Raw genomic sequence first — 24,751 nt, 5'->3', positions numbered from 1 at the left:
AGCCTACTCCCTCCCTCTGCCTATGTCTCTCTCTCTCTCATGAATAAATAAATAAAATTTTAAAATAAAATAAAAATCTTCAGGAAGAGTGCAGCATAGGCAACACCCTCATAAAATGTTAAATCTTCATAGTATTATGTAGTAGTATAAACTTAAAAATAGAATGGGATCTATACACACTACATAAAAAAATACTCATGATTACTGTTTATCAAAATAAGCAAGTTGCAGAACAGTATACATAACATGATTCCATTTGTATGAAAGAAAGCAGGCAGATCTAAATACATATATTAGGGAATTCAGTTTTTAATTTTATTTCATGTGCATTATTTGAATTATTCAAATAGCATTCAAAAACTTTTAATAAAAAAATTGATCATTAAAAAACAAGTAGTATATTCCAATGTAGGAATAATCTCTTCTCTGATCATCCTGTCTTTGAATATTTTCAATGACAAGGCTCACATTACCTTATAATACTCACTGTTAAATAGCCCTAGTTGTTAAAAAATAAATTTTAAATTTTTTTAATTTTAAATAATCTATCCCCAGTATGCTCAAACTAACAACCCTGATATCAAGAGTCCCACAGTCCTCAAACTCAGCCAACCATGCACCCTGTTAAAAAATAATTTATATTGGGACACCTGGGTGGCTCAACAGTTGAGCGTCTGCCTTTGGCTCAGGTCATGATCCAAGTCCCAGGATCGAGTCCCACATCGGGCTTCCTGCATGGAGTCTGCTTCTCCCTCTGCCTATGTCTCTGCCTCTCCTCTGTGTGTCTCTCATGAATAAATAAATACAATCTTTAAAAAATAATAATAATTTATGTTGAAGAGAAACTTCCCTTTTCTGTATCTTCCAGTCATTAGTCGTAGTTCTATTTCTAAAGTTGTGCTGTGAAAGAAAGAAAGAAAGAAAGAAAGAAAGAAAGAAAGAAAGAAAGAAAGAAAGAAAGAAAGAAAGTTGTGCTGTCCAACAATGGTATCCAGAGTCGTATGTGGCTACTGAAAACTCAAAATATGTTTAGTCCAAATTGAGATGTGCTACAAGTATAAAACATACACCAGATTTTGAAGACATGAAACAAAGGGCCCCACGCATCTCATTAATACTTTATACTGATAGGTCAAAATAATAATTTTAGATGAATCAAAGTCAATAAAACATTCAAATTTTTACAAATATTCAGTAAGAGAGGAAGTCTAGATGAAGCAAATGTAATATAGATGGCTGCTATCTAAGAATGCACTATCCAACTTTCTTTTCTGTATGTCTGAAATTTTTCACAACAAAACAAGGTAGAACTGAAACATAAAAAAATAGTAACACAGAAAATAACTGGAGCAAAATTAAAGTGTCCAAAGGCCCTTGTCTATTCCATAAAGAAAACAAAGACATAAAGATTACCTTTAGACTTTACAGAAAACAAATGCATCAATGTTTGATTCAATTTACAAAAGAATCAAGAGTATGTAACTTCTAGGCTAGCTGAAGAAGTAAAAAAGGACAATAGTCAACAATAACAACAGGCAAGGGGAAGGAAAGCAAAGAAAAAAACAGGGAAAAACAAAAAGTAGGAATAATTAGATATCATGACAGTTTTTATTCATTTAATTCAAACATTTTAGCATCTACTAAAGAAGTCCTCAAAGTATGGCCCATAGACTCTTTCAGGGGTTGTATAGGGCTCAAACCATTATCATAATAGCATCAAGACATTATTTGTCCTTTTCATTATGTTGGTATTTATAATGATGTTATAAAAGCAAAGGATAGTAAAATTGCTGGTAACAAAACATGAATTAAGGCAGTGGTACTATTAGTAGTATACTATGTTATCACTACACACTCAATTTTTCTTTAAAGCCAGATTCACTCGAGAATATCCTTCAAAAGACACTAAAAGTGAGTAATTTTTATTTAATTTCAGTCTTTGCATATATATTCTATATAAAGAATTAGGAAAAGCATCTAGCTGACTCAGCTGGTAGAGCATGCGACTTGATCTTGGGGCCATGAGTTCAAGCCTCACTTTGTGTGTAGAGTTTATTTAAAAAACAAAAACATCCTTTAAAAAAAAGAAACAGGAAATACACATAAAGCATTTCTGCCACATAATAAAAACAATGGCTGATTTAAAGGAAAGTCCTTATTGAGCTGCAAGCTAATCTAGCCATATTTTTATGGAACACTATCTTCATTTAAAAAATTAGTCACTTTAAGGAAGAACAAATAATTAAATATAAGCTTTTAAGCAAGAATTAAAATTTGGAAACTATCTGCAACAATAAGGTTCACAACTTCCCAATATTAAAAAGATTTTTCTGATGAGATCATCAGTGATATTAATGAATGCATTTTTTATACCACATAACAAAATGTGTCAACATTCAAAGGATCCACATAATGCAGTGACTTTGTATTTTCCAAATGATGAATGATGTTATAAAATCATGCATAAGTAAAAGATCCATTCAGTTATTATGAAGTACAAGAATTTGATTAACATGGTTTCAGATCACACATTAAGACTTTTTTAAGATTTTATTTATTTATTCATGAGAGACACACAGAGAGAGAGGCAGAGACACAGGCAGAGGGAGAAGCAGGCTCTCTGCAACGGCCCAATGTGGGACTCGATCCTGGATCCCGGGATCATGCCCTGAGCTGAAGAGGCACCACCCCGGTGTCCCCCATTAAGACTTTAGATTACACTTTAAGACACTACCATTTGTCAAATTTTGGTGTAGTATCAAAGTATATTCACAATTACCTGAAAAAGGTATTTAAAATACTCTGCCCCTTTCCCAACTGCATAGCTATAGCTATGTGAGGCTGGATTTTCTTTACATACTTCAACTAAGACAATATACACAAGATTGGTTGCAGAAACAGATGAGGATCCAGATATCTGCTATTAAGCTCAACCACTGAAGAGAGCTGCAAAACTCTACAACAATGCCATCCTTCTAATTTTTATTTACTTTGGAAAATATAGGTGATTTCTATTAAAGTATTTTATTCATGTTGGTATGTACTGAGTTTATTGGTATTTTTTAATAAATTAAACAGAACTTTCAAATTCCACTAAAATAGACATAAATAGATGTAACTAACCCACACAAATAAAAGCACCTTGGGGTACTCAATAATTTTTAAGAGTGTAAATGAGTGATGAGACCAAAAGTTAAGACTTAAGTTATGCAAGACACTAAGGAGAGATAATATCTCCAATGATCTAAGGGAAACTATTAGGTTATATTCCAAGTATATAAGGGATATGAAAAGTACACAGCCATAGATCCATTTACCCTTTAATAAGGGTAAGAAACTATTAATTTAGGACATATACTAATAGCAGTGGCTCTCTAAAATTTCATTAACATTAAAACAAAGCCCTTTTTGTCTATGTGGACACTTTCCTTAAAGCTAGTCTACTTTAGGGGTGCCCTGGGTGGCTCAGTCGGTTGAGCATCCAACTTTTGGTTTTAGCTCAGGTCATGATCTTGAGGTTGTGAGATCAAGCCGCATCGGGCTTCCCATTCAACGAGGGAGTCTGCTCAAGATTCTCTCTCTCTTTCCCTCTTCTCCCTGACCCCATACCTCGCTCTCTAAAAATAACTACATCTTAAAAAAATAAAAAGCTAGTCTTCTTTAAGATAAAGCAACTGAATTTCATAATAGAACTCAACCAATTTGGAGTATTGTCCTAAAAAAGAAGTTGTGTTCTTAAAGTAAAATCCAACAGAATGATCCCCTTAGATTTTTTTTTCCTACTGATTAAAGTTCCTAATATTTTAGTGTTAACATTTGATATTTATTGTATCACTTTCTGTTTAGCTTGCTAAGTGCTAATTTTCTTAAGAACACTCTATCAGACTAAAGCTTAATTTCAATACATGCAAATGCAATATTAATCTCGTTAATAACTAAAAAATGCCAATTAAAACAATTTTAGTCTTTTCACTTACTCTAAAAGCAAAAAGATAATTTTGAGGACTGTTCTCAGATCAGTGAAAGCACCAAAACACCCAGCACTCCCATATTTAGAAAATGGGAGTAAAATAGGATCTTTTTGAATTCAGAAGTATTTAAACAGCCCCCTCTCCCACAATTCTGTACCACATCACCCACCGAATTATTTTCTTTCCTAGCACTCATCACTCTCAATATCTAAAAAGATTAAAAATAAATTAATTTAAAAGATTAAAAATTCTTTAAAATAATTACCTACCCCATTAGTGTACAGGGTTCATAACAGCAGGAGCCTTATTCACTAGTGTATTGGAGCCTAGGACATCTATCATAGAATAAGTGTTCAAAAAAATCTAATAAATAATTGATAGTCATAAACGTGTTATTTTTTTTAAAAGTAAACACAAACAAAAAACTTCTGGAAACAACCTATTTGTCCATCAAACCCAGAATGATTAAATATACTATGGTACTTCCATTTAGTAGAATAACAAGAAGTTTTTAAAAATAATATCATAGAAAAACTGTGGAAAGATAATAATTGACAAGTAGTCAATTCTAGGGAAAGGTAGTAGCATTTGAAAAGAGACTGACAGTGGTCAAGGGTAACTTCAGCTCTATTTGTATAATCTAAATTTCTTCAAATCATACATTATATATTCATGCAGATTGTTTATATAATTGTTTATGTAATATTTTTCAAATCGATTTCTACAAGAAATTAACACACAATAGTCAGGGTCCAGCCCTGTCTCACACAGAGGAAATCTACCATAGAGAATCCACTACAAAAAAAACACAAACAAACAAACACAGGAAAGTGAGGCAACTTACAGACTACTAATAATGACTTCTAGAACTATAAGGACTGTTAAGATGAAATAGTATCATCATCAATGAAGCTTGGGATGGTGTTAGAACCATCCTGAGAAGTGTTTAGTTAGAATCATAGTGGGACCACAGAAGAAGGGGCCACAAATGAGACGCAGAACTGCTGATGGAATTAGCTCAAAAAAGGGGTGGGGAAATGCCCTGGCTTCTTTCCTCATCTCATTAACCAATCTTCTATTATTGCCTCCCATAGCCAAACCAGAAAGCAAATAGGACTAGACAGATCACCATGTTGTATACTTTAAACTTACATAATGCTATTTATTAGTTAGTTATATCTCAATAAAGCTGGAGGAGGAAAAACACAACAAACACATGTAGAAAGGAAAGCAAAAGAACCTAGGAAATGTAGTCCTCTGCAATACAGAACAGAATAGGGAAAAGGCAGGGATAGATATGATAGCAAATTGGCTGACTAGCACAGTCAAGTTATCAATATATGCTCTACTTCCTATCTTCTATGGCAGCAAGATAATACTCACACATGATGGCTTAACATCTATTTTAAGCCTCATGTAAGAATTAAATAAGAGAACCTAATTTGAGGGAAGTGGAAGAGGAATTAGAAGCACAAAATGCAATAGTGGGGCAGAAAACGTAAATGATTATAAACATATTTCCTAGAGGAGCAAATCTACCAAAATAAGTCACACATAGAGATTATACAAAATTTCATTATATCAAATTTCTCTATATCTGGGAGGAATTTCTGGAAATATGAGATACAGTAAATTTTGAAAAATAAAAGTTCAGCTTAGAACCAAGAATTTAAACTTAAATTTGTTTACCAATCCATATGCATTTTGAGTGTCTTCCTCTGAACCATTTTTTAAAGTTTTTATTAATTAATTAATTAATTAATCTATCAGAGAGAGAGAGATAGAAAGCAAGCACAAGCAGGATGAGTGGCAGGTAAAGGGAAAAGCAGGCTCCCCACTAAGCAGGGAGCCAGATGTGGGACTCAATCCCAGAACCCTGGGATCATGACCTGAGCCAAAGGCAGACACTTGACCATCTAAGCCACCGAGGCATCCCCTCTAAAACCATTTTAAACAAATATACTCGAAACTGCTAAAAGAATAAAGCAAGATTCTAGGTTAGGAACTAAAAAAGAGCTGCTTGATAAAAATGCCAATATATGGAAAGAAAAGCCTAATTTCATTTAAGCATTCTACTGGTCTTAGACTAGGAACTGGAAAATTTCTGTAAAGGACCAGATGGTAAATACTTTAGGCTCTGGAGGCCATATAGTCTGTGTCCCAACTACTCAACTCTGTGAAAGCAGCCATAGTTGACATGTAAATAAACAGATGTGGCTCTGTTCCAATAAATCTTTATGGACATTAAAATTTGAATTTTATGTAAGTTTCACATGTCACAGAATACTCTTCTTCAATTTTTTCTAATTAAAAATTTAAGTAATTTTCATCTCACAGGCCATATGAAAACAGGCAGTGAGCCAAATTTGGCCAATATCATAGCTACTGATCTCTGGTCTCAGACAAATAATGTCATGGAGTTCTACATTTCAAAATAAGGTTTGGGTCCCTCCCCCACCAACCCCAGCCCGAGTAGCTATGATGTTTAACTATTCTCAACTATTAAACAAGAGCTAATCTATCCAAATTTTTATTCCAATCTGTCAGCAACAGAGACAAGTTTTTAACACAGTTGTTAGACTTTAAAAAAATTATACAGTCTCTAATCCAAAGAATCTATGTAAGTACACTTAACCTATGGAAAAACAAACCGAACACTTGAGAGTCTGTCACTGAATTCAATCAAACTAAGCCAATGTAAAAAAAAAAAAAAAAAAAAAAAACCTGGCCCTAACACACAAGCACTCCATTCTTGCACTCTAACACACTTTCACTCACATCTGTAACAAAAGAGTAGCCAACTATTAGCTCATAACTTCTCTTATGGGATGTCAGTGCCATTACTTGTTTACAAGATTGCAAAAGTGTATGATTTAATAACCTCTAGGCAATATAATCTGAATGCCTCTAATAACCAATCTCTGATAACCAAGTCTCCAATATAGAAATACAACTGCTGAAAGAATTCCAAGTTCATCCATTATACCAATCTTTTAAGTAATTCAGTCTGTTAGAAAGCTTGTATTTTTACAGTGCAGCTTCAATCTATTGTAGGATCATACTTTCTGAATCTTATTTCAGTATTTTACATACAGTTTTCCCAGAAGGATGTTATAATAATAAATTGCTGCACAAAACCTAATACCATATTTACTCTAAAAAGGACTGCAGAGGGGCACCTGGGTGGCTCAGTGGTTGAGCATCTGCCTTTGGCTCAGGTTGTGATCCCGGGGTCCTGGGATTGAGTCCCCCATCAGGCTCCGCACAGGGAGCCTGCTTCTCCCTCTGCCTATGCCTCTGCCCCTTTCTCTGTGTCTCTCATGAGTAAATAAATAAAATCCTAAAAAAAAAAAGACTGTAGAAATTTTCATCTAGCATATTACATATATCACCTTTTCTAGGAGAAATTTCTCAGGCACAGTCCCATCTATAAACTCTTTTCTCAAGAGACTTGTGTGCTTTTACCTTATAGATACTATATACTATAATCCAGTATAAGATTCATTTTATTTAACTGTAAAACCAAGCCTTCACAGTTCAGCTGATAACTGTGTAAGGACTATGGCATATATTTGTATGTATTTCTATTATCAGCTCCAAGTCACTTAATTTTTTTCCCTCAAATTTTCTTTTGAAAAAAACCCTCACACACTGTATTTAGGTAAGCTAGCTCAAAGTGAGCCATTAAGTATTCAACAGCATAAGAAGCTACCACACACACATAGACATCAATCAACTGGGAAAAAACAAACAAACAAACAAACAAACAAAACTACCTCAAACAGCTGCAATTTGTTCTTTGTGTGGCTTCAACAAAATCCCAGGATGCTACTTTATCAGGTATCTCTTCTTCAGATAGACCACCTGATGATGCTGAATATTTCCTCCTAAGATTTGAAATCATAAAATTCTTTAGAATTTATAAGGTGTTCTACAACTATGAATTAATCATTAAAACTGAAGTTTAAAAAAATCAGTTTTTAAAAGTCATACAAATGACTCTTTATACTTTATCTCCTATGTACAAGTAACTACCAACATGCAATATTTTAAACCTGAAAACGAAAACACGTACTTGTTCTGTGCCCTGTTCATATTGCATTCTTGCCAAACTCTATCCACCACATGATTTGCTAATTTTCTGGGTATTTTCCCACCATGGTGGCTAGTACTATCAGAGCTGAAGCCATCAGATACTGAAGAAAATTTGACCCACTTCTGGGCAGACTGAGGATCAACTGAAAACAAACAAAAAAGAATAGGCTATAGGAGAATAAAAGTACATTTAAAGTAACATTATTTGGGCATGGGATATGTTTTTATGTCTTTTGCTTGTTAATTACACAATGTACTCCACAGCTATCTGGTATCCATCCATACATTTTGAGGTAAAAGGCATGTTACTATATTTAAAATACAGAAAGCAAAAAATCCAAACAGATGATGTAAACTTGATCATAGTGTTATAGTAATGCTGACTTCTTGATCTGGAGGATTAAAATATAGTTATATAGGAGAGTGTTCTCAAGTTTGGGAAATACACTGAGTACTTGGGTGTAATGGGGCATTATGTCTGCAGCATGTTCTCAAAATGGTTCAGAAAAAGACCAGTGATAATGAATGTATACATCGAAAGAGGGTGATGGAACAAATGGTTCCAACAGTTGGAAATCTGGATGAGCGAGTTCTTTGTATTGTATATGGAAACTGAAATTACTTCAAAATAGTTCTTTTTAAAGTGCTGATATATTCAAAATAACAGACTTACAACTAGTGCTAGAAAAAATATTAATATACCTGTTTGGACTTCCTCAGGAGACGTAGGTGGTGTAAGGGTAACCGAAGACATAGCAGGATCTCTTGTGGAAGCAGGCACTTGGTGGACACCCAAGCAAGAAGCTGAACAGTGAGAGGATCCTACAGAGCTAGGAGTAGGAATGTCTGACTGAGGGACTAGAACAAAGCATGCTGGGTAGATCATTCGGACACCAGCTGAAAGGAAAAAATAATGGACAAGAAAATAAATTACCATTGTGATTATAGTGGGTTTAGTTTCACTCAAAAGTACTGTAATGGAAAAGTGCATATGATTATATTTATTTAAAGAAAATGAAAATATATTTAATGAGTTTTTAGAAATATATGCTCCTTTTGGCATAGATTTTTCTGGAAGAAACCACGAGAAGCTGTTAATACCTTTAGTGGTTGCCTTCAGTAAGAGACTTAGAAGTAAGCGGCTTTCTCCTTTCATTTTTGGATTTTCTAACCAAGAGTGTGTATTACTTTTAAATCTTTATTTGTAAATTTGACAAACTATAGTGTGTATTGCTTTTAAAAAATTTTTAAGTATAACAAAGGTAAGCTGGGCACTAGAATTACAGACCATTTTCTGCTTCTTCTTTATAGGTCTCTTTTTATGAAAGCCTAATATATGTTTGTGTTTTGTTTCTGGTCTTGTCATAGCTATCCTAGTAGTAATGCATTTACTGAAATTCAATACTGGTATTTTTTTATTAAAAAAAAATACCTGAATAAGGCTATTTTCATATATATATATATATATATATATATATATATATATATATATATATAAAAACGTTGCCATATGATTCCATTAAATACTGTTGTAGATTCTAATCCTAATTATCTGCTCAATTATACATTCTCCATACTTCCCTCATCTAACATAGAGTATATGTATTCACTCCATTGTTAGGCTTGGCTGTGTGATCTGCATATGAAATACACCAGACCCAACAGGAGCATTAATTTAAATGTGCTTGCAAGGTCAGTGCAGTCTCTTATTTTTGTCCTTTCCCTCAAGATTAGCAATGTTCCAAATACAGTTTACCTTATTAATCTGGGTCCCTGAATGAGAAGACACATAGAGAAGAGCCAATATAAAAAGAGCTGACCTAGGCAGAGCAGATCAAAGCCACAAGTTCTTTAGGTGCATTTTCTACCTTTTAGAAGTTATCAGAAGCAACAGTTTTACCAAATTTTTAAATACCACATAATACGATTGTCAACTTTCCAGCTTCCAAATGTTACTCATTCATAGTTATCTTCTCCCCACCTTTAGCATGCTTACCTCTAGATGAATATATTTCCTTGCCCCAATGACTTTGGCATCGCAAAGGGACTAGTTTTGTCTAATAGAGTACAAGCAGATGTAATATACATCATATCCTAGCAGAAGCTTCAAATACACTTACATAGTCACACTCAGTCCTTATTATTCCTCTGTTCTTATAAGAACAGCATGTCCCAGATAGTGAGTACTCATTGAACCTATGTTGCAGAATGAGAAGATACAAGGAGCCAAACCACAACCAAGCTGCAGCCCTTAAGTAATGCGAGGAAAAAATAAAGAAATAAATGTTTAATGTTGAAAGCCTCTAAGGTATTAGAATTGTTTATTATTCAGCAAAATCTAATAAACAGTCACACATTTTCCCCTTAGCATTAATACTCAGAATCCATACCAACAAGAACTTCTACTGCAGCTAAAGAATCATCTTCCCAATCCATATCTTCCTGTTTTTCTTCAGACATCTCCTTTAAGCAAGATGAGATAGGATAGAATTGTTTCCATTCACCAATCAATTTTTTGGTAGCTGAATCAGACATCTTGAATGCTTGTCCTGTGAGAGTGCCATTTAGTCCAAATGGGCTTAAGATTACTAGAAACCCAGAAGAGACATCAAGTAAGTAATTAAAGACTGGTACACCAGATAGGAATACACTGAATAGTTTGACAAATAATTATGCAATCTAAAATGGAAAGGAAACCTCAGTCATTCCAGAGAAAAATCAATTTATCATACTTCATTACTGTGAAGATAAAGCACAATACTGAATTTATTATAAAATCTTAAAATTTTGAAAAAAAATCTTAAAATTTTGTCCACAAAAATCTCACATGGTTAGAACTTCAACACAAGTTGGAATTGTACATATATCCTTCAACTTCTCTTGATTTCCAGTAAGAAGCAATTTGAGGAAATACTCTGTGTGTGTGTGTGTGTGTGTGTGCGTGTGTGTGTGTGTAAATCTAAGTACTTTTACTATGTACCTCCATGTAAATTTTTAAAAAGCAAATACTAGGGTTAGAATTAAACAAGAACACACTGTCAGTCTTTAAAAACAAATCAGCAATCTTGTATAAATATCAAAGTCCCTGTGTACCAATGTTAAAAATGGCATTATTTATATGACCAGACACAAAAGATGACCTTGAAAACAGAAACATACATATATCTGCTAAATGCTATTTAAAAGAGCACTTGAAAATATGCTGTTATTCATGTACAAAAATCTTCTAAAATAGTATTTGTATTACAAAACTTATTTCATGGAGTTAAAACTCTAATAGGGGAAAAGAAAATAAATTACATCAGAATCATCATTAGGTTAAAGATCAGGGGAAATCTCATTAATACTAAAATTTCAAATTACCAATTGCAGTAACAGTTTTCTTGGAATAAGAGATCAAATATGTAAGCCAATAAAATAATCTACCTTGAAATGGGCTATTAGACTGTTGAGCAAGGGTGATATGCTCTTCACTAAGAAGGTATACAGGTTGATGTTGGTTAATTTCCACACTGGTACAAACATTGCTGTCTCCATGCAAGAAAAACGTGAAAGAGCAGGACAAGTGTTCACTAATAAAAAAGAAAAAAGTTCTATTTTAGTGATGATTAATAGCCAAAATAGAAGTTAACTTGCTTTTACTAAGCAGTTATGCTACAAAAATGCACATTTCTCTTTAACCCAGAAATTCTACTTCGTCATTTGAAGGAAAAAAAATTCAGATATAAGCAAAGATTTAGTTTTTTTTTTTTTTTAAAGCTAAACTTTTTTTTTTTTTTTAAGATTTTATTTATTTATTCATAGACACAGAGAGAGAGGGGCAGAGACACAGACAGAGGGAGAAGCAGGCTCCACGCAGGGAGCTCGATGTGGGACTGGTTCCTGGGTCCCCAGGATCACACCCCAGGCTGCAGGCGGTGCCAAACCGCTGCACCACGGAGGCTGCCCGCAAAGATTTAGTTTTAAGAAATGTTCTTCACAGCACTATTTATAGTACAAAAAGTTGCAAATAGAGGAACCAGTAAACAAGTTAGGCACACCCACACATATGCTTATAGCACAGCCACCAAAATACTTAAAGGTAAAGGGGAAATGAGTTTAATGGAAAGGGTAGGCTACCAAAATAGTAGAATCTCAAAAAATTGAGTAAAAGAATCTAGGTGTGCAATAGAATTAAGGATGACCTAATTTTTATGTTTATTTTCCCTTATAATTAAGAAATTAAATACAACTGTATTTTCTCATTTACTGTTTCTAATATTGGGCCTCATCCAGTCAAGCATTTAATGTACTGCCCTCCTCTCACCCCCAATGGTAACTTATTTTAAAGCAATGATAGATCTTACAATTGGAGGCATCCTAGAATCAAAGTTATATGCAAAGCAGAATATCTTATGAAATTTAGATACGACTGGGAAAATAAAAGTTCCCAAGAGGAAAGCATAAGGATCCTTAAGATAAAACATAGAAAGGTCAAATGGCTCAGAAGAGGAGATTGTACACTAAGAAGAATCTATTTTTTTCTCCACACATTTAAGAATGTCTTAAAGAACCAGCTCCTTTTTTTAAGATTTTATTTATTTATTCACGAGAGACACACAGTGAGGGAAAGACAGGCAGAGGGAGAAGTAGGCTCCCTGTGGGGAACCTGATGTGGGGCTCGATCCAAGGACCCCAGAAAAATGACCTGAGCCAAAGGTGGGCAGATGCTCAACCTAAGCCACCCAGGAGTCCCAAAGAACCAGTTCTTTAGAATATAACCATTAATAAACTAAAAACCTGTTGCATCTATCTATAAGCCCTCTCAAATTATTTCTGGACAAAACAAGGGCACAATAAATTAAGTTATAGTAAAAGTAATACTAAAGCTAACAAAAGTGGGAAAACAAAAGGCGAAAAAGAGATGAAGAGTAGTACAGAACTGAGAATTTCTTCATTTTAAATACATGTATCAGGGAGCCAACAGATTGTCAGAAGTTGATAGATCAACCAATTAACTGAAATTTAAGCACATCACTCAAGTTAAAAAGATAACCAAAAGAAAAACTGACAATATTATCACTAATAAAGCCAATTTTATCCTTCATGGTAAAGAATCAGGAGATACTGTCTAAAGTTGGTTAATCAAGGTCTAGGAGGTATAAGCATCTGTAATTATGGCAGTAACCACCAGAAGTAGTAAGCAAAAAAGTTAAAACACAAATGATAGAAAACTAAACCTGATTTCTTCTAGGGAATGGGACTAAAGCCATTAAACAGGAATCTCTCAGGCTTTCAAAATCCATAATATTCTGTACTGCTTAAATCATATTACTTTTAAATTTTTAAAAATTATAAGCTATTGGGTGCCTGGGTGGCTTAGTCAGTTAAGCATCTGCCATCAGCTCTAGTCATGATCTCTGGGTCCTGGGATCGAGCCCTGCATGGGGCCATTGGCTCAGCGGGGAGTCTGCTTCTCCCTCTCACTCTCCCTCTCCCTCAGTGCTCTCTCTCTCAAATAAATAAATCTTTAAAAAATTATGAATTCTATAATCAATGATTACTATATCTTTCCCAACCCCAGTAGCCTTTCTTGCTTTAATACAAGACAAAACAAAAAATATACTTTTGGAATAACTTGAAATTTACAGAAAAGTTGCACAGGTATCATAGAGAGTTCCTATATACTCTTTACCCAGTTTCCCCTGAAGTTAAATATCTTACAACCATGCTACATTTGTCAAATAAGTAACTAACACTGGTACATTAATTCCAGTCTTTATTTGGAATTCACTAAATTTTCCATTTAGCCATTTTTCTGTTTCAGGATCCAACTCCAGATACCACATTGCACTTAGCCAATGGTTATTTCCCCCTAGCCTTACCTGAAACATAACTGATAAAGCCAAATAGTTTTAAATAGGAAATAAAATTAATTAAATTATTTACTAAATATCTTAAGGTTGTTAATCATCTGATTGAAAGGCTAATCCTACTGGAACAACTATTGGCTGAGTAATTACAAAGCCTACAGACATCTGCTTTGGTATAAAAGTAAAATCTAAAATAATCACCGAGAGACAAGATTTAACTAATAACTTTGAGAACTGTCCTTTGAAAAGCAAACCATTGCTAATGCCCTTTCAAAATAAAGACAATTATTATTGCTCTTCAGCAGTAGTAAAGACTCTATAGTGTAAAACAGAAAAAAAAAAAGCATACCAACACAAACCTAAACCCAAATGCGGGGATCCCTGGGTGGCTCAGCGGTTTAGCGCCTGCCTTTGGCCCAGGGTGCAATCCTGGAGTCCTGGGATTGAGCCCCACGTCAGGCTCCCTGCATGGAGCCCGCTTCTCCCTCTGCCTGTGTGTCTCTGCCTCTCTCTCTCTCTCTCATGAATAAATAAATAAAATCTTTAAAAAAAATTATCTTAAAAAAAAAAAAAAAAACCTAAACCCAAAATGCTTAAAGCAAAACATGGACACACATTCAGAAGAACCCTTCATTAAATTTAGTATTATATTCAGATCTAAATGAACTATATACTAAGCCACCAAGTGAAAGCAAGTATTATTCCTTTATTCAACAAGTATTTTATGGCTAAGCACATGGCTCTATACTAAACACACATTTAATTATAGTTAAGTGTTGGGCACCCCCGGTGGCGCAGCGGTTTAGCGCCGCCTGCAGCCCGGGGTCTGATCCTGGAGACCCAGGATCGAGTCCCACGTCGGGCTCCCTGCATGGAGCCCGCTTCTCCCTCTGCCTGTGTCTCTGCCTCTCAGTCTCTCTCTCTCTCTGAATAAATAAATTAAAAAAAATACTTATTAAAAAAATTATAGTTAAGTGTTATTAAAAACCAGGTACAGGATCTAAGAGAATGTCTTAACAAGACCAAGGTAAAAAAAATAAACTTTAATTCTTAAGTGGAAAAGATCAAACTTGTTGGCATCTCAGCTCTTAACAAATAAACAGTATTGAGTTGACAGGTTAAAATAAACTAGAAAAAAAAAAAAGAATGAATCAAACTTGGGTAACAACATAAAAGTTTACTCTTATGTCTCATGATACATTATATCAGCCTAACCCCAATACCTATTTCTTCTCCAATTTCATGTCTTACTAATCTTCCTTTAATACTTTCCCTTCTCAACTGGCCTCTCTGCAGTTCCTTAAACACAGGCCTTTGTACCTACTGTTACTCAATCTGAGACATTCCTTGTATCTACATTAACTTTCATTAGGTTTTTGTTCAGATACCTTGTGGGTGCAATTTTCATCAATCATCCTACTTTAAATTGTCCCTTAATTCCTCTTCAGGGGTAGATTTCATTTGGCTAAATAATCACAATCTAAAATATTACACAGTTCACTTTTTTCTTATAATCGCCCTAGGATGTAAGCTAGGTGGAGAAATCAGTCTCCTTTGTCAATGTCAGCTTTTAAAATAGGTCCTTGACACATAGTATGTACACACTAAATACTGTAAGATATAGTCTATATCTAAGTAACTTATTTCTAATCAAACATTGCTTTTCTTATCAAGTCCGTATCTATAAAGTGGTCCAAAGCTAGGAAAATGAGTCATCCTCAACTTCATCTTCCTAAACTCCCTATCATCCACTAAATCCATCACCAATTCCTGCTAATTCTAGTTTTTAAATATCCATGATTTGTCATTTATCTTTTTAAGGTCTGAATAACTATTAAAATCCCTAGTTTATCTTGCTTTTCACTGCTGCCAGCACTCTTTCTAAAAATTAATCCTGATCATCTAACTGGCAGGCTCAAAATCAACAGTTGCCCAACGCCATAAAGACTAAATAAAAAAACCAAAACAGGGATCCCTGGGTGGCGCAGAGGTTTGGCGCCTGCCTTTGGCCCAGGGCGCGATCCTGGAGACCCGGGATCGAATCCCACATCAGGCTCCCGGTGCATGGAGCCTGCTTCTCCCTCGGCCTATGTCTCTGCCTCTCTCTCTCTCTCTCTCTCTCTGTGACTATCATAAATAAATTAAAAAAAAAAAAAAATTAAAAAAAAAAAAAAAAAACCAAAACAACTTAGTACAGCACTTTAGACCCTTCATTATTTGATCCTTGCCTAACTCTCCAGGGAGAGGTACTTAATCCACCAAGAACTCCAATTTTGTTTAACTAAAATTCCTCCCCACTATCTTAATCATTCAATACTTCTTTATTTTTTTAAAGACTTATTTATTTTAGAGAGAGAAAGAGCATGTATGTACAAGCAAGTGTGGGAGGGACAAAAGGAGAGAGAGAAATCTTTCAAGCCCACTCACCACTGAGAAGCCCTTCACTGGGCTTGATCTCAGGACCCATGAGATCATGACCTGAGCCAAAACCAAGAGTTGGACGCTTGACTGAGCCACCCAGGTACCCAACTTCAACATTCCTTTACACAGCATCTCTGTGCTCCCCTAATATTCTGTGCTTATCATAATATTTATAACACTATTATTTATTTAACTAAATGAACTCCCTGCCAAGTTGTAGATTCTTTGTTAAAAAGAATTACAACTAGGGAAAGCCCAGATGGCTCAGCAGTTTAGCGCCGCCTTCAGCCCAGGGCGTGATCCTGGAGTCCTGGGATCGGGGTCCCGAATCTGGCTCCCTGCATGGAGCCTACTTCTCCCTCTACATGTGTCTCTGCCTTTCTCTCTGTGTCTCTCATGAATAAATAAATAAATCTTAAAAAAAAAAAAAAAAAAAGGCAAAAGAATTACAACTTTATTATTGGTAGAAAATTGAGTTATTGGTCCCAATTCTTCACCCTCTTCTCTCTCATTTCTTTAATCATGGTAGAAAACACAACATAAAGTTTACCATCTTAATAGTTTTTAAAAAATTTATGAGAGACAATGAGAGAGAGCAAGCACAAGCAGGGGGGAGGGGTAGACCCAGGTACCCACCATCTTAATCATTTTTAATTGTACTGTTCAGTAATGTTAAGTATATTCACATCATTTTGAAACAGATCACCAGAACCTTTTCATCTTGCAAATCTGAAATTACATCCATTAAACAATTCCCTCTTTCTACCTCTTCCAGGCCCTGGCAACCACCAGTTTACTTCCTGTTTCTATGAATTTGACTACTTTAGATCTACTTCATGCAAGCAGAATCATACAGGTTGTGTTTTTGTGACTGGCTTTTTTCATTTAGCATAATGTCCTTAACCATTCATCTATCAATGGACATTTGGGTTGTTTCCACCTCTTGGCTATTGGGCATAGTGCTGCTATGAACATGGGTAAGCCAATCTCCTCAACATTCTGCTTTCCTGTAGTCAAGAGAGTATGGTACTAGCAAAAAAAAAAAAAAAAAAAATAGACACACAATATATCAACGGAACAGAAAACCCAGAATCGGACCTACAACTAGAGTCAACTAATCTTCAACAAAGCAGGAAAGAATATCCAACGGAAAACAATCTCTTCAACAAATGGTGTTGGAAAACTGGAGAGCAACATGCAGAATTAAACTGGACCACTTTCTTACACCATATACAAAAATAAATTCAAAATGGGTTAAAGACCTAAATGTGAGACAGGAAACCATCAAAATCCTAGAGAACACAAGGAACAACCTCTCTGACATCAACTATGGCAACTTTTTACTAGACACATCTCCAAAGGCAAGGGAAATAAAAGCAAAAATAAACTACTGGGATTTCATCAAGATAAAAGGCTTTAAAAAGAAAAAAAATTTTGAGAGAGAAAGAGAATCCTTAAGCAGACTCCTTCTAAGTGCAGTGCCCGACTGAGGGCTCCATCCCAGGACTCTTGAGATCATGATGTGAATCGAAATCAAGAGTCAGTTGGTTGCTTAATCCTCTGAGCTACGAAGGCACCCCAAGATAAAAGCTTCTGCACAATTAAAGAAATGATCAACAAAACTTCAGAATGCAAGAAGATATCTGCAAATGACATATCTGATAAAAGGTTAATATAATATCCAAAATCTATAAAGAACTAATCAAACTCAACACCCAAAAAAATAAATAATCCAGTTAAATGAGCAGAACACATGAACAGACTTTTTTTCCAAAGAAAACATCCAGATGGCTTAGAGACACATGAAAAGATGCTCAACATCACTCATTATCAGGGAAACAGGAATCAAAATTACAATGAGATGCTACCTCAAACTAGTCAGAATGCTAAAATTAACAACAAAGGAAAAAAGTGTTGGTGAGGATGCAGAGAAAGGGGAAATTTCTTTTACACTATTGGTAGGAATGCAAACTGGTGCAGACACTCTGGAAAACAATATGGAGGTTTCTCAAAAAGTCAAAAATAGAACTATACTATGACCCAGCAATTACACTCCTAGCCAAAGGATACAAAATTACTGATTTGAAGGGATACATGCACCCTGATATTTACACAGCAACATTATCAACAACAGCCAAATTATGGAACCCAAATATCTAGACTTGTGAATGGATAAAGAAGTTGTAGTATACATATACAATGGAATATTACCTAGTGATAAAACAGAATGAAATCTTGCCCTTTGCAACGACATGGATGGAGCCAGAGTAGATGATGCTAAGTGAAATAAGTCAGAGAAAGACAAATACCATATGATTTCACTCATATGGGGAATTTAAGAAACAAAACAGATGAACTGGGGTAGGAGAGAGAAGCTAACCATAAAAGAGACTCTTAACTATAGAGAACAAACTGAAGGTTGCTGGAGGGGAGGTGGGCAAGGGGATGGGCTAAATGGGTGATGGGTATTAAGGAGGACACTTGTGATGAACACTAGGTATTACATGTAAGCAGTGCATCCGTAATTTATACTTCTGAAACTAATATGACACTATATGTAACTAAAAACTCAAAAAAAAAAAAAAAAGATCCTGCTTTCAATTCTCTTAGAAGTAGGACTGCTGGATCATACAGTAGTTCTAGTCTTAACTTTTTGAAGAACTCCATAATGTTTTCCATAGAGGTTGTACTATTTTACAATCCCACCAATAGTGAAAAAGGGTTACAATTTCTCTATCACTAACACTTGCTAGTTTTCTTTTCTTTTTTTTTTTTTTTTTTTGATACTAGGCATACTAACAAATGTGAGGTGGTATCTCATTGTGATTTTGACTTGCATTTCTCTGATTGGTGATGTTGACCATCTTTTTATACGCTATTGGTCATCCCTATATCTTTGAAGAAATCTTTTCAAGTCTTTTGCCCAGTTTTAAATTGGGTTACTGGACTTTTTATTGTTGGGTTGTAGTTCTTTACACATGCTGGGTATTCACCTTTATCAGATATATAATTTGCAAATATTTTTTCCCATTCTATAAATTGCTTTTTCACTAATAATGTCCTGTGTTGCACAAAGATATTTGATATAGTTCTATTTGTTCATTTTTGCTTTTGTTGCCTATGCTTTTGGTGTCATAATCAAGAAATCACTACCAAATCTAACATCATAAAGCTTTTCCTCTATGTTGTCTTCTAGGAGATTTATTGTTTTGGATTTTACATTCAGGTTTTTAGTCCAGTTTAATTTTTGTATATACTACAAGATATAAAGGCCAGCTTCATTCTTTTACAGATGGATACTAAGTTTTCAAACATCATTTGCTGAATCATCATCTTTTCCTGAGTAGTCCTGGCCCCCCTGTATGTATGTACTGAAACGATGTTTGATGAGTTTATTTATAGACTTTCCTAACTCCATCGGTTTACATATCTGTAGGCCAGCATCACAGTGATTACTGTGGCTTTGTAATTATGTTTTGCTCACCCTCTCTTTATTCAGGATCTTTGGTGTGACATTGTAGTTCCTCCCATTAGAGGTGAAATATACTTCCCCAACCTTCACTCAGGCTTGCTTTGTAACTTGCTTTGGCCAATCAGAAGCTTAAAACATGCTTATGCAATCTGGATTGTTCTCCAGTGCTTCCTTCATTGCCATGAAAACCATATGAAATATAACTCTATCCAACCTAGTTTATAGTGGGACTAGACTGGCTAACCCCAGCTGACCAGCAGATACATTAATGAGAATACAGAACTACTACTGTATTAAGCCTCCATGTTTGGGGGTGCTTTGTTATACAACAGTGACCAATACAGAAGTTGGCACAAAAAATTGAAGTGCTACCATGACAAAAATCTAAATATGTGGCATTGGCTTTGGGACCAGATGACTGAAAGCCTTGTAACATAAGACACTGAAAAGTGATAAGAAAATTATTATTGGGGGCTGAAAAAAGGGTGACTTGTTATGTACTAGAGATATATACCATAGAACTGTTGTTGCCTGAAATAATCTAGAAGGCAGAAAATGTGCCTAATGAATTTATAAAGCTGGAAAAAAACGGATCAAAGTCAAAATGTAATTTGATTGTTACTAGCTATACTTGATAAGGTACCAAAAGAAAGATGAACTTGGAAAAAACCCTGATGGTTTATAAGCATAATTGAGAGAGAATACAGGTAGCCCAGAAACCGTAGGCTAGAAAATAAAACTACTTCTCAACAAAGTGATGGTATGGCCTATATGTAACACAGCTTCAAGGAAAATATCAAATCAAGAGTATGATTCTAATACCTTTTGTTAAAAATACATGATTCTTGATACCAGCTGAAACATTAGGATTTTCAAAAATTATTCCTAAGCACATTTTTCTAAAATAAGATATCTAAAATAAACAAGTGTATATGCAGTAATTTTGTTACTATATGTAGGAATGCATATGTAGTCATATTTGTACTTTTCTTTCTTTGAAGGTCTTCTTTTCTGACACAGTTCTATAATTGTTAAGGTTGAGTAGTAAAGCATATAAATATATAATTCCTAAATTGTGCTTTTGTCTTAGCAAACCACTAGTTTCATTTCTGAGAAGGATATGCCCATTTTATGTATTCACATAAAACAGGCAGAAATCAATTTTCAAAGCCTTTCTCTAACAACAAAAAAAAAAGATAGGAGAATTTAAAAGCAAGATAAAATGCTAAAAAAAGTTAAGAAAAATTTATATTCAACCAGCTAGAATAACTATATGTTTTTTACCATTACAAAGACTTTTAAGCTTTTTCAGGAAACTTTAAAAGACAAATATTTCTCAATAAAAGGAACAAATTTAGAGTTTAAAGAGGAATGACGGGGGATCCCTGGGTGGCGCAGCGGTTTGGTGCCTGCCTTTGGCCCAGGGCACGATCCTGGAGACCCGGGATCGAATCCCACATCAGGCTCCCGGTGCATGGAGCCTGCTTCTCCCTCTGCCTGTGTCTCTGCCTCTCTCTCTCTCTCTCTGACTATCATAAATAAATTAAAAAATTCTAAAAAAATAAAAAAATAAAAAAAATAAATAAAGAGGAATGACTAAAAATACTTTTGTCAAAAATATTACAAAAAAATTTTTTTCTTTATTTACTTGACAGAGAGAGAGCACAAATGGGGAGCAGGAGAGGGAGAGGGAGATGCAGGCTCCCCTCTGGGCAGGGAGCCCAATGTAGGACTCGATCCCAGGACCCTGGGATCACAACCAGAGCCAAAGGCAGATAGATGCTTTACCGACCGAGCCATCCAGGCACCCTGAAAATCTCTATTAAAAAAGTGACTTCACCAAGACTAATCCATTACATAAAGAAATTGTAACATGATTAGTTTTAGGAATCAAGTAAATATTCTATAAAAATGATTGAGTGCTGTGTGCTTATTCAGGAACTGAAAAGCAGATTTTAAAATCTGAATTGCAAATATTATCAAGAACATTTACAAGTACAGGCAACAAACTAAAACAATCTCAGGTTCTTTATCTTTAAAAGAGAGTAGAAAACTTGAATTTTATATCCTCTATTTACTGTTTTTTAATCAGTGAAGTATAGTTCTTAAAAATATAGTTTCCAACTGTTTCATTTCATATGTAGAATATTAAATGAGATTAAAAAAGGATACTCAAGATGAATTTTTGCCATGACATAAAAAGCAAATAATGTGACTAAAAATCTTCCTAAAAAGAGTACCATAATCTGAAAAAAAAAAAATTTGTTTAAGTACATTATTTATAGTCTATTAAATATTTAGGAAAATAAATGCAATCTGGTATATACGAAAACCATGGCCCTTAAAATAAAGGCCCAATAATGTCCTTTCCATATGCCCAATGAGTACCTGACCATCTAAACTTTTAAATCATAAAAATTCTTGGGATCCCTGGTTGGCTCAGTGGTTAGTACCTGCCTTCAGCCCAGGGCATGATCCTGGAGTCCTGGGATCGAGTCCCACATCAGGTTCCCTACATGGAGCCTGCTTCTCCTCTGCCTGTGTCTCTGCCTCTCTCTGTGTTTCTCATGAATAAATAAATAAAATCTTAAAAAAAAAAAAAAAAAAAAGACAAATTCAGCTGGTGTAAAGTGAAAAATTATATACAAAAGTTAGTACGTATACTGCTTTTGGAGAGGGCCCATCTAATTTACTTTTAGGACTTCTGTTAGGTAGGTACAGAAAGATATCCCATTTTGCTATCTGGGAATTCAAAGCACAAAGAAGTTAAAGGCCTTATCTCAAATCATAACACTAAAGCGAATGTTGACTTGAAACCCTAGTCATCCTGGGGCCTCTGGGTGGCTCAGCTGGTTAAGGGTATGACTTTTGATTTTCAGCTCAGGTCATGATCTCAGGGTCTGAGGTCCCCATCTTAGGCTCCATGGAGCCTGCTTAAGATTCTCTCTTCCTCTCCCTGTGCCCTCAAAGCCTTGCTTGTCTGTTCTCACTCTCTCAAAAACAGAAAAACAAAACAAAACAAAACACCTTGTCATCCTAACCAAAATGCACAAAGGACTTAAAACATTTCTCCAAAAATATACAAAGGCCATCAAGCACGTGAATAGGTGCTCAACACCACTAATCATTAAGGAAACGCAAATCAAAACTATGATATACCATTTCAACCCATAGGATGGTTATTATTAAACAAAACATTTTAGAAAAGTGTTGGTGAGGATGTGAAAAAATTGGAATCTTCCTAGTGGAAATGGAAAATGGTACAGCTATGATGAAAAAGTATGGCAATTCCTTAAAAAAAAGAAAAAAATCAAACAGAATTACTATATGATCCAGCAATTCCACTTCTAAGTGTATTCTCCAAAGAACTAAAAGCAGAGGGGACACCTGGGTGGCTCAGCGGTTGAGCACCTGCCTTTGGCTCAGGGTATGATCCCAGGGTCCAGGACTGGGTCCCACCATTGGGCTCCTTTCAGGGAGCCTGCTTCTCCCTCTGCCTATGTCTCTATCTCTTCTTTCTGTGTCTCTCATGAATAAATAAAATCTTTTAAAAAAACAAAAACTAAAACTAAAAGCAGGGATCTGAACAGATATTCACACACCAATATGCAGAGTGGCATTATTCACAACAGACAAAAAGTGGAAAAACGCAGTTGTCCACTGACAGATGAAAAGATAAGCAAGATATGGTATAAAAATAAAACAGATTATTTAGCCTGAAAAAGAAATGAAATTGTGGGACGCCTGGGTGGCTTAGGTGGTTGAGTGTCTTACTCTTGATTTCAGCTTGGTTCATGATCGTGGGGTTGTCAGATCAAGCCCTACATCAGGCTCTGTCCCAGGGCTCCGTGCTGGGCATGCAGCCTGCTTGGAATTTTCTCTTCCTCTCCCTCTGCTCCCACCCCCCAAAAAAAGAAATAAATGAAATTGTGGTGCATACTACAAAGATGAGAACCTGAGGACATTATGCTACTAAATGAAATAAGCCAGACACAAGAAGACAAATACTGTATTACTCCACTTATATAAGGTGACTAAAACAAATTCATAGAGACACAAGGTAGAATGGTGGTTATCAGTGGCTGAGAGGAGAAAATGAGTTATTTAATGTGTAGATTTTCAATTTGGGATGATGAAAAATGGTTCTGTATATAGTGGTGATAGTTGGCACAACAAGGTGAATATACTTAATGCCATGGAACTATACACTGAAAATGGTGTATTAATTCCATTAGTCAATGGTTTCCAAATCTGCTTTTTATAACAATCATCTGGAGATCTTTTTAAAATTCCAAAGCCCAGGCCATACTCCCAAGTTAAAACATAGGCATCAATCTCTTAAGGCTATTCCACATCCAAACAAGTTTCACTACTACATTAATCTATATTTCTGTAGTTCTCATAAGACACTTTTAATGTCTTAAATGAATAGGTATAACTTCAACATTAGGTATTCTGAACGTATCTCCATGAACCAGAGACCTTTATTAAAATACAGAAGATAACACCTTATCCGTGAATTTTGGATATATTTCTGCCCACTTAGTGAATACATTACTTACACTATATAACAAAGAATAAACAGCAATGATATTCTGGTTTACAGCTTCAAGTAACTATGCCCAGCTGGGCAAAAGTGGGTACCTTGACAGAAAGTGAAAGTTTCCTCAATCTTTGAGATTCTAGGGCACATTCAAAATTTAGCATACAGGGTGCCTTGGGTGTCTCAGTTGGTTGAGTGAGCGACTCTTGGTATTAGCTCAGGTCATGGTCTCAGAGTCATGGGCTTAAGCCCCATACTGGGCTCCTCATGCTTGGTGCAGAGGCTGCTTAAGATTATCTTCCCCTCCACCTGTGCCCTCCCCACTGCTTGCACACTTGCTCTCTCTCTAAAATAAGTTGATAAACAAAATCTTTTTTAAAAATTAGCATACAATTCC

General features: G+C 35.2%; 1 protein-coding gene across 5 annotated transcripts in view; it reads right to left on the bottom strand.

Moving 5' to 3' along the window:
* Nucleotides 1-24,751, bottom strand: part of MED13 (mediator complex subunit 13) — a 102,696-nt gene that overhangs the window by 59,923 nt on the left and 18,022 nt on the right. For all 5 annotated transcript variants that reach the window (XR_005364612.1, XR_005364613.1, XM_038547957.1 and 2 more), the window contains exons 4-8: nt 11,493-11,638; nt 10,457-10,654; nt 8,769-8,963; nt 8,047-8,209; nt 7,748-7,858 (exon numbers count right to left, since the gene is read on the bottom strand). Coding sequence is in view for 3 of the 5 variants with exons in the window: in XM_038547957.1 (XP_038403885.1) it covers nt 7,748-7,858; nt 8,047-8,209; nt 8,769-8,963; nt 10,457-10,654; nt 11,493-11,638 (813 nt within the window). In the remaining 2 variants the exon portion in view is untranslated. The remainder of the gene's footprint in view (nt 1-7,747; nt 7,859-8,046; nt 8,210-8,768; nt 8,964-10,456; nt 10,655-11,492; nt 11,639-24,751) is intronic.

The sequence above is a fragment of the Canis lupus genome, chromosome 9 (assembly GCF_011100685.1).
Source record: "Canis lupus familiaris isolate Mischka breed German Shepherd chromosome 9, alternate assembly UU_Cfam_GSD_1.0, whole genome shotgun sequence".
NCBI lineage: Eukaryota > Metazoa > Chordata > Mammalia > Carnivora > Canidae > Canis > Canis lupus.
Note: the sequence above shows the minus strand (reverse complement) of the source record. Positions and strands in the feature narration are given on the sequence as shown.